At 41.9% G+C, this 11,143-nt stretch overlaps 1 protein-coding gene across 2 annotated transcripts in view; it reads left to right on the plus strand.

Moving 5' to 3' along the window:
• KNTC1 (kinetochore associated 1) overlaps nucleotides 1–10,496 on the plus strand; it is a 102,025-nt gene extending 91,529 nt beyond the window's left edge. Inside the window, exons 58-64 of one of the 2 annotated variants that reach the window (XM_031650855.1) lie at nucleotides 2,331–2,385; nucleotides 2,471–2,534; nucleotides 4,103–4,232; nucleotides 5,494–5,583; nucleotides 6,037–6,182; nucleotides 8,073–8,163; nucleotides 9,495–10,496. In XM_031650855.1, the coding sequence (XP_031506715.1) occupies nucleotides 2,331–2,385; nucleotides 2,471–2,534; nucleotides 4,103–4,232; nucleotides 5,494–5,583; nucleotides 6,037–6,182; nucleotides 8,073–8,163; nucleotides 9,495–9,515 (597 nt within the window). In that variant the 3' untranslated portion in view covers nucleotides 9,516–10,496. The remainder of the gene's footprint in view (nucleotides 1–2,330; nucleotides 2,386–2,470; nucleotides 2,535–4,102; nucleotides 4,233–5,493; nucleotides 5,584–6,036; nucleotides 6,183–8,072; nucleotides 8,164–9,494) is intronic. The other variant, XM_031650856.1, reaches the window with a different exon arrangement.
• The last annotated feature ends 647 nt before the right edge of the window (nucleotides 10,497–11,143 follow it).

Below are 11,143 nucleotides of genomic sequence, written 5' to 3' on the forward strand. Positions count from 1 at the left end.
AGATTTCCTGTTTTACAGGCACGTGTGTATGTGTGTGCATATCTACAGTGTATATATACATTTTTGCACACATAAATGCAATCACATTCTGAACAAAGTGTTGTTTTCACATAACAATGGTCTCTGGAGATTGTTCCATATCAGCACTTGTAGATCTAATTGTTTTATTGAGATACAGTTCACATGTAAAATTTATCCTTTTAAAGTACACAATGAAATAGTTTTTGGTATATGCACAAAGTTGTACGGTCTCACCATTATCTAATTCCAGAACATTTTCCTCACGCCAAAAAGAAAATTCATATCCATTAGCAATCATTCCCCATTCCCCACTCCCTCCAGCCCCCAGTGACCACTAATCTACTTTCTGTCCATGAATTTGCCTATTCTGGACATTTTGTATCAACGGAGTCCCACACTATGTGGGATTTCCTGTCTGGCTTCTTTCACTCAGCATCATGTTTTAAGGTTCATCCACATTGTAGCATGGATCAGAACTTCATTCCTCTTTCTTTTTTTTTTTTGAGACAGGGTCTGGCTCTGTCGCCCAGGCTGGAGTGCAGTGGCATGATCTCGGCTCACTACAAGCTCCGCCTCCCGGGTTCACACCATTCTCCTGCCTCAGTCCCAAGTAACTAGGACTACAGGCACCCGCCACCACACCCAGCTCATTTTTTGTATTTTTAGTAGAGACTGGGGTTTCACTGTGGACTCGATCTCCCGACCTCGTGATCCGCCCGCCTTGGCCTCCCAAAATGCTGGGATTACAAGCGTGAGCCATTGCACCCGGCCACTCCATTCCTCTTTTTTGCCAAATAATGTTCCATTGTTAACTGAACATATTTTCATTTCTCTTGAGTGTATACCTAGGAGTGGACTTGTTGGGTCTTACAGTAACTCTGTGTTTAGCCTTTTGAGGCATTTTATTTTTAATGCTTGATTATTCTCCATAATATGTAGTAAAATATACCCGAAGTTATTTAACCACTCCTCTATTGATGGAAGTTTACATTTTCTTTCCTCTTTTTTTTCTTTGAATATATAGAGATGGGGGTCTTGCTGTGTTGCCTAGGCTGGTCTTGGAACTCCTGAGCCCAAACAATCCTCCTGCCTTGGCCTCCCAAAGTACTGGGATTACAGGTGTGAGCCACCACGCCTGGCCAGTGTTCTTTCCTTATTCACCTTCTTGAAATTCTTTCTCTTGTCCCCTTCCTCCTTTCCTGTGGCCCTGGCACATAACCGGCTAAGGATTAATTTTCTTTTCTGAGTTGGGTTCTGACTTTTTGCCAAATGGAACAATAAGAATCAGCCAGGATTGTATAGTGAGATCCTGAAAGATACAGTTGTGAAGAACATTATGCTAGAACCTTAATCATCTCAAACAGGGAGATTATGATTTTAGTCATCTGGAATATAAACTATAAATGTACAGTTTTGTGACCATTTAACAGTGGCCTCGGCCAGGCGCGGTGGCTCAAGCCTGTAATCCCAGCACTTTGGGAGGCCGAGACGGGCGGATCACGAGGTCAGGAGATCGAGACCATCCTTGCTAACGCGGTGAAACCCTGTCTCTACTAAAAAATACAAAAAAACTAGCCGGGCGAGGTGGCGGGCGCCTGTAGTCCCAGCTGCTCGGGAGGCTGAGGCAGGAGAATGGCGTGAACCCGGGAGGCGGAGCTTGCAGTGAGCGAGATCCGGCCACTGCACTCCAGCCTGGGCGACAGAGCGAGACTCCGTCTCGTAAAAAAAAAAAAAAAAACAAAAAAAAAAACAGTGGCCTCTGGAGAGTGTTTCATATCAGCACATAGTGATCTATCTAATTTTTTGTTGAGATACAATTAACTTGTAAAATTCGTCCTTTTGAAAGTATACAATCAAGTAGATTCTGGTATATTCATAAAATTGTACAACCATCACCATTATCTAATTTCAGAACATTTAGGCTGCAGTTTAGAAAGAGTTCATAATATCTTTTTGGAGATGGAGTTTTGCTCTGTTGCCCAGACTGGAGTGCAATGGTGTGATCTCAGCTCACTGCAACCTCCACCTCCCAGGTTCAAGCGATTCTTGTGTCCCAGCCTCCCGAGTAGCTGGGATTACAAGCATGCACAACCATGCCTAGCTAATTTTTGTGTTTTTAGTAGAGACGGGGTTTTGCCATGTCGGCCAGGCTGGTTTCGAACTCCTGACCTCAAGTGATTCACCTGCTTCAGCCTTTCAAAGTGCTGGGATTATAGGTGTGAGCCACTGCACCCGGCCTAGACTGCAAATTAAAGAGAGTCTGTAATATCCTTAACATGAATATCCCAAATGTGGACTTGTTTTCACAGGTTCCCTACTTCAGCAAAGCATGGCAGCGTGTGATACAGATACCACTGCTTTCAGGTATTTCGCTCTCCTCTGAAACATTCGCTACAGCATTTTATAGTTGAGTGTGTGTATATCATGGTTGGTTTTTTTTTATCTTCAGCTTCTTGTCCCTTGAGTCCTGATCAGCTGTCAGATTGTTCTGAGAGTCTCATCGCTGTCCTCGAGTAAGTAAAATGTTTGTTCTACCAAAAAAAAAAAAGTTTGTTGCTTATAAGATTCCTTTCTAATAGATATCTCTTATGAGTAATTCCTTTTTGTTAGGAAGTTAAGCATAACACTTGTTTTTGTTTTGTTTTGTTTTGTTTTTTTGAGATGGAGTCTTGCTCTGTCACCCAGGCTGGAGTGCAATGGTGCAATCTCGGCTCGCTGCAACCTCCGCCTCCCAGATTCAAGCAATTCTCCTGCCTCAGCCTCTTGAGTAGCTGGGATTACCAGCACACGCCACCACTCCTGGCTAATTTTTGTATTTTTACTAGAGACGGGATTTCCAGAGTGTTGGGATTACAGGCATGAGCTGTCCCGTGAGTAGCTGGGATTACAGCCACACACCACACACCACCACACCTGGCTAATTTTTGTAGTTTTAGTAGAGACGGCCTCCGAAATTGCTGGGATTACAGGTGTAAGCCACTGCACCCGGCAACACTTGTTTTTATACCAAAATATCTCAATTATTTTTACAATGTCTACTTCCCATGTGTTGTGCGACTAGTAAATGAGCATTCTCTAAATTGAGTACCTACTGTCTATATGAGCATAGAGTACTTTTGGTGACTACCCTAAATCATACAGCATTGTCACATAGATTTTTTGTTTGTTTGTTTTTTTTTTTTTTTTTTTTTTTTTTTTTTGAGACGGAGTCTCGCGCTGTCGCCCAGGCTGGAGTGCAGTGGCGCGATCTCGGCTCACTGCAAGCTCCGCCTCCCGGGTTCACGCCATTCTCCTGCCTCAGCCTCCTGAGTAGCTGGGACTACAGGCGCCCACCACCGCGCCCGGCTAATTTTTTTTTTTTGTATTTTTAGTAGAGACGGGGTTTCACTGTGGTCTCGATCTCCTGACCTTGTGATCCGCCCGCCTCGGCCTCCCAAAGTGCTGGGATTACAGGCGTGAGCCACCGCGCCTGGCCTGTCACATAGATTTTGAGTCTTCTGGCTGGGTGCGGCGGCTCACACCTGTAACCCCAGCACTTTGGGAGTCTGAGGCGAGTGGATCACTTGAGGTCAGGAGTTTGAGATCAGCCTGACTAACGTGGTGAAACCCCATCTCTACTAAAAATACAAAAATGAGCTGGGCGTGGTGGCGCATGCCTGTCATCCCAGCTACTCAGGAAGCTGAGGAGGAATCGCTTGAACCCGGGAGGTGTTGGTCGCAGTGAACTAAGATCACGTCCAGCCTGGGTGATAGAGCTAGACTGTTTCTCAAAAAAAGAAAAAAAAAAGTTTTTGAGTCTTCTGAGGATTTAGAAGCCTATCTTTAGGCATCTGTAGGCTTTCAGACATAATCATGGTATAGCAAACAGTAGTCCGTGTTCCCGTGGGTAGATTCTTTTATTCCGTGTAGAATGCCGTCAAAGACTCATGTTACTCATTCCTAAGCATATGTCATGAACCAGCACTTTAGTGTTTAAAATTATTGAAAGCCTGGACAGGTAAATGACTATGGAAAGCTAGAAAGGCCAATATAATCTAGTGAATCTGACAGATTATTAACTAATTAATGTGCTCTCTTGAAGATGTCCAGTCTCAGGTGATCTTGACCTGATTGGAGTCGCCAGGCAATATATCCAGTTAGAACTTCCGGCTTTTGCATTAGCTTGTCTGATGCTCATGCCCCACTCAGAGAAAAGACACCAGCAAATTCAGGTATGGTGCACATGATTCCTCTGGGCTGCCAAGGAAATAGAAGGTCTCATCTTGCATGTCCCTTGCAAAAGGTCGCATTTTCATTTCAGCAAACCTGTAAAGCATGCATACATCAGATATGTGTGAAGCTTGTATGGGGACTTAGTGGGAGGTAAGACTGAAAGATAAAGTCCAGCTGAGGGATGTCTTACAAGGGGTTTGGGCCTTATTGTCTATCAGTGGGGAAACAAGTGATTATTTTAGAACAGCAAACTGAAATGATGAAGGAAGTATTTTAGAAAGAATAACCCATTAACCCATGTAGACTTGGTCAGAGGAGAAGACAAGAAGGGAAACTCTTGGGAAGCTGTTGCATTTGAGTAGAATTTTACCCCACTTGATCTCTTCATATCAGCCTTGTGCATAGGCAGGGAAGGCTTGGGGGTTAAGTACCCACAGTAGAGTCTGGTAATGAACTTGAACAAGATGAGAAGGCTACAAGGAAAGCAGCTGACTTAGCAATTGAATGTGGGAGATAAAAGAAGGGGAGAGTCAGATTTTATGTGTGGGTGCCCATCAGAGGGAGCCACGAGCATTTTGGGGATAGAACTTTTAAAAATAACTCTCATTTCCTTTATAATAGAGAACAAGTAGAACAAAGCATTTTGGAATGTTTTACAGTTATCTGTTATCTTCCCTGTAGGTAGACATACCAGTAGATAGAGATCTACATAAATGAACATGCATGTATTCATGCTTTTTTTTTTTTTTTTAAGAGAGTCTCTCTCTGTCACCCAGGCTGGAATGCAGTGGCGCAATCTCAGCTCACTACAACCTGCCTCCCGGATTCAAGTGACTCCCAAGTAGCTGACATTACAGGCTCCCGCCACCACAACCAGCTAACTTTTATATTTTTAGTAGAGACAGGGTTTTGCCATTTTGGCCAGGCAGGTCTCGAACTCTTGACCTGAGGCAATCCAGTGGCCTTGGCCTCCCAAAGTGTTGGGATTATAGGCATGAGCCACTGCATCCAGCTGAACATGCATATTTTTTATTTGTCATTTGGTCTATTAATTACATTTTTTAAAGCCACCTGTTCTTGTCTTTGACTTTTTCCCCTCTTTTCATCATTCGTACACTCATTCCTTGATGCCATTCTGTGTTTCAGTATTTAAATATATTTATTTTGGCACTTAGAATGACAAAATACCTGATCAACAGCTCTTGCTGTTGGAATAAGTAATAACACTTTTCTATTAATTCTGCTTTGATTTTTCTCTAGAATTTTCTGGGTTCGTGTGACCCTCAGGTTATTTTAAAGCAATTGGAAGAGCATATGAACACAGGCCAGCTAGCAGGATTTTCACATCAAGTAAGAGGCGACTTCATTTCATTTTCCCAAACCAAGATTAAGCTGAAAACTGCTATGTCTGGCTGTTTGTTTATGTATAGAATTATTTTGCTTCTATTAAAACCTCAGTAAATTTTTTAAAAGGCAGGGACCCTGAGGGTCTTGTTGACTACTGTGCTCCATGGAAAATTTGTAGCCTTAAGTGCTTTTAATTGAAAACAGATCTTCTTCCTCATAAAAAGTCTCAAAGTGCAAAACAACAATTACTTTATTTATTGACTGATGCTGACAGGCCTCCTTTCCCTTTTTACCCCCTCAAAAAGGAGGCGCAGTCATAATGCAGTGCTAATTGGACTTCTGATTGTAACAGTGTTTTGATATTGAATAAAGGCTTGATACCTGTCATTCTATAGATTAGAAGTCTGATTCTAATAGATGAGAAGTCTGATCTTAATGATACGTGTCATTCTATAGATTAGAAGTCTGATTCTGAATAGTATCATCAGTAAGAAGGAGTTTGGGATTTTGGCAAAGACCAAATACTTTCAAATGTTGAAGATGCATGTGATGAATACCAACAATATCACTGAACTAGTAAACTATTTGGCAAATGACTTAAGGTAAGTTTATTTTCAAAAAGCAACTTACTGTGGAATTTCTTTAAAATCTATCTTTGTAAGCTGGGCATGGACATAGAGAAACCGTGTCTCTACTAAAAATACAAAATTAGCTGGGCATGGTGGCACCTTCCTGTAATCCCAGCCACTCGGGAGGCTGAAGCAGGAGAATCTCTTGAACCCTGGAGGCAGAGGTTGCAGTGAGCTGAGATCGCGCCATTGCACTCTAGCCTGGGCAACAAGAGCGAAACTCTGCTTCAAAAAAAAAAAAAAAATCTATCTTTATGTTGGAGGAAAATGTCAACTGTAGAGCCATTTTGTTGTAATTAAAAGCTCAAAATATTACATCTCTCATTACTGCACATATCCAAAAGTTAATCATTTAATAACCCAGTTTCTTAGAACGTGACCTTAGAATCTGACAATTAAACAGGTCATCTGAATCCCCAGATCGAATGTCTCATAGCCCTGCTCTAAATCCTGCATTACAATTTTATGTCTTAGATACTTGCTCAGAACATTAATGACTTTATGTAACGTCATTTTTGTTAAACCTGGTTATCTAATTTTCTAGCACCCACAAGTTTAGAAACAATAATCTTCTTGGGATAGAGCTGGGGATGGATATGGAAACTGAATGGGAGAAGGAAGAAATGGGCTGACTCTAAAGAAAGGGAAGTTCAAGACTACAGTACACACCATATCCATCCCTGCATGTGGTCTAGCCGTGCTGGCGCTTGAGAGGTCTTTCTTTCTCGTTTCCGTTCCATGGATTTCCATCTGCTTGTTTATCTCTTGTGATCCAGCCATAATTAGATATTGTCATTTTTGAGCAAGTATTTTTTGAGTTATAATTGATACATAGAATAAGCTGGACATATTTGAAGTCTGCAGTTTAGTAAATTTTGACATGTGTATACCTATGAAGCCATCACCACAATCAAGAGAGTGAACATACTATCTCCGAAAGTTTCCTCATGCCCTCTGTGAAGTTGATTATATGAGTTAGGTCATTCTTGTGATACCCAAATACATCAGAGCGGCCCGGGGAAAAGCACTCAGAGTACAGAACATGGCTCCAAAAACGTAATTCTGGCTGGGCGCAGTGGCTTAAGCCTGTAATCCCAGGACTTTAGGAGGCCAAGGTGGGTGGATCACCTGAGGTTAGAAGTTCAAGACTAGCCTGGCCAACATGATGAAACTTGTCTGTACTAAAAATACAAAAAGTTAGCCGAGTGTGGTGGCGCATGCCTGTAATCCCAGCTGCTCAGGAGGCGGAGGCAGGAGAATCGCTTGAACCCAGGAGGTGGAGGTTGCAGTGAGCAGAGATGGCACCATTGCACTCCAGCCTGTGCAACAAAGTGAAACTCCATCTCACACACACACAAGAAAAGAATAATATGTAACCTGTCTCTTTTTCATAAAATCTCTAACCTTCTCTTTGTTCTTTGGACAATCCAGAGACTACCCAGTCTATGTATATGCCCCAAATCGGAATTCTTTTTTCCCAAATAAAACATTAAATTTAGAGATTGGTCTTTACTTTTAATTTTGACTTCAATGCCTCTTTTTCTTTCTTTTCTTTTTGAGATAGGGTCTTGCTTTGTCAGTCAGACTGGAGTGCACAAACATGGCTCACTGCTGCCTCAACCTCCTGGGTTCAAGCGATCCTCCCACCTCAGCCTCCAGAGTAGCTGAGACTACAAGTGTGCGACGCCATACCTGGCTAATTTTATATTTTTTTGTAGAGACAGGGCTTTGCCATGTTGCCCAGGCTGGTCTCCAACTCCTGGACCCAAGCCATCTGCACATCTTGGCCTCCCTGAGTGCCGGGATTATAGGTACAAGGCACTCTGCCTGGCCTAACACTTCTTTTTCTTTTTGATTTTGTAGTTTAGATGAAGCTTCAGTCTTGATAACTGAATATTCAAAGCACTGCGGGAAACCTGTGCCTTCAGAAGCCGCTCCCTGTGAAATTCTGAAGGTAAAGCTGATGGAGAGTTCTTAGGTTCTAACTTGACATTGTTTATATTCCTAGGGCCTTAAAATTGACCAACCTTTTCTAGTGTTCTGGAGATAAATGTATTTTTATGTGTAACTGTAATTTTTATATTTTACTTGGTGTGCTCTAAACTAGAAATCAAGAGGCCACAGTTCTAATCTCAGCCCTGCCACTGGGCAGCAAAGCCTAGTGTGGGCTTAGTCTTCAGATCTGGACCCCATGGTCTCTCAGGTGCTTTCCAGCATTACCATTCTTCATAAGGTGTGTTTTTAATATTGAAGCAGATGAAAAACTGAATTCTAAAGGTGTTGATTACTGTCATGCTTGGGTATTAATTGCTTTTTAAATTAATTATTATTCTTTAATTACCTAAAACGTATGTTCACTGCAGAAAAAAAAGAAGTATGACCAGGCATGGTGGCTCACACATGTAATCCCAGTACTTTGGGAGGCCGAGGCGGGCAGATTACCTGAGGCCAGGAGTTCAAGACCAGCCTGGCCAACATGGTGAAACCCCGTCTCTACTAAAAATACAAAAATTAGCAAGGCGTGGTAGCACATGCCAGTAATCCCAGCTACTCGGGAGACTGAGGCAGGAGAATTGCTTGAGTCCGGGAGACGGTGGTTGCAGTGAGCCAAGGTTGTGCCACTGCACCCCAGCCTAGCCGACAAGAGCAAAACTCATCTCAAAAAAAAAAAAGAAAAGAAAAAGGAGAAATATGAAGGAGCCAAAAAAAAAAAAAAAAAAAAAAAAACCTAAACTGATCTCCAAAATCTCACTACCCAGACAGGATCACTGTTAACATTTTGCTGTACATTCTTCCAAATTTTTTGTATGTAAAATGTGCACGTAATTTATTTTTACTCCTATTTTGAACTTAAGTACCAGGTAAAATTTTTACTTTGATCATATTTTGGTAGCTTTATTTTTTATTTGCTATTTTTCAGATTGGAATATTGGTAGCTTTAGTAAACCTAGGTGTAGAGGCTTTTTTCTTCCTGTGGTCCAGATCAGGCGTATTAGAATAAGCCCGCATTTTGTTACCTCCGATTAATAACTTACAGGGTTTACCTCCAGGTGGTTGTGCTCAATGGCATAAGATTACTTTTTTTTCCAGAAAGGGAGAGTATTGATTCAAGAGACGAATTTGTGGTCTTTAAAATCTGTTTCTCTCATCTAAAATGCCAAATAGTTTTATGTATAGATTTGTATCACTTCACTTAAGTCTTAAGTTCTGTAGTTTATTTGACCATTTTCAATTTGAAAAACTAAGTGACTTATAAAAATCACTTCTGTGTTTCTTCCCATTTAGATGTTTCTTAGTGGGTTATAGTAAATCATTGAACCTTTTCTTCAAGAAGGACAAGAATTTTGGAATCTGCTATTAATGGACCATATTTATTAGTTTTTAAATTGTAGAATCTCTGTATTATAGCTATTTGTCTTAACATTACCCCACATGTAATAAATAAAACACTTAATATGAGCATAATTGCTCCATAAAGAACTCATGTCCTGAATTAATAAGTGTTTTCATTGCCAGTTACTTGTGCAATTTATAGAGACTATCAACTTTTTGCACCGTATATGAGGGAAACAAAGTGCAAAAATAGCTCTCTCCCTCAAGAAAATTGAGTGCTTATAGCCTATATCTTCCATATAAAAAAGTAATATCAGTCTTTTTAGTGTTATTCTAAGAAAATATTGGTATAATTTTAGTGGCAGAGTGTATCAGTCAGTAGCCAGTCAGAAAAATAAAAGCCACTCTAGATAGGCCAAGCAGAGAAGAATTTCATGCCTGGGATTGGCTATAAAGTTCTTCAAAAGACTGAAAGAACAGAAGGAAGGTAGAAGGGGGAGCCAGACAAAGGGGAAGGAGGGCTTCGCAGCCACAGATCAGGAGCTGCTCCTGCCCCTGGCTTGGAGTCCCAAGCCCACATTTGCCACTGAGCTGTCGGAGCTGCTGCGGCCACTGCAGTGCTCAGAAGCCCAGGAGTCTCTTCACCAGTGCTGCTGACAACTTGCACTGCCGCTGCCCAAGCTGTCAAGCCCACCACCAAAAGAAGAAACATTGCTGCACTTTCTTCAAGCTTCTAATTCTTATACCAGTGCCAAGAAATAGCAGAACCAAACTGGAAGCCACCTGGCTAGAAGTCTGGGAGGAGTGGTCTGCAGCTGTAAACGCCCAGCACTGCAGCCGGTGGCCTAGAAAGGCATGTGGAGCAAAAAGCCAGCGCATAGAAGTGTTAATTACACCTGTTATTCTGCCTTTGTAATCGTTTGCCATACTTGTGAATAAATTAAGTGAATTTGATATTACTGGAATTAGTTTGCCTTTATTTTGCCAGTTGAAAAAAAAGATTTCTAAAAAACTCAAACATGATTAAACACAGGTTTCGAAGTAAAATAAGTCTGGATTTCAGTTCTGGTTCTATTACTTACAAGCTGTGTGGGCATGAACAAGTTATTTAATTTCCCACAGAGAGAAACGGGATGGTCTTGCTGTGTCACCCAGGCTGGAGTGTAGTGTTATGACCATAGCTCACTGCAACCCTGAATCCCTGTGCTTAAGGGATCCTCCCGTTTCAGCCTCCTGCGTATCTGGGGCTACAGGCACACACCACCATGCCTTCCTGATTTTTGAATTTTTTTGTAGAGACAAGGTCTTGCTTTCTTGCCCAGGCTGGTCTTGAACTCTAGGCCTCAAGTAATCCTCCCACCTTGGCCTCCCTAAGTGCTGGTATAACAGGCATGAGCCACCTTGCCTGGCCCAATTTCTCACCATCTTAATTTCGTCAAACTGAGGGCAGTAAAAGTACCTTCTAGTGGCAGGAGGTTTGAATCAGTTCGTATAAAGCATCTAGGCCAGGTATTGTGGCTCACGCCTATAATCCCAGCACTTTGGGAGGCCATGGTGGGCAGATCATGAGGTCTGGAGATCGAGACCATCCTGGCTAACAT

This window comes from Papio anubis, chromosome 9 (assembly GCF_008728515.1).
Source record: "Papio anubis isolate 15944 chromosome 9, Panubis1.0, whole genome shotgun sequence".
Lineage (NCBI taxonomy): Eukaryota > Metazoa > Chordata > Mammalia > Primates > Cercopithecidae > Papio > Papio anubis.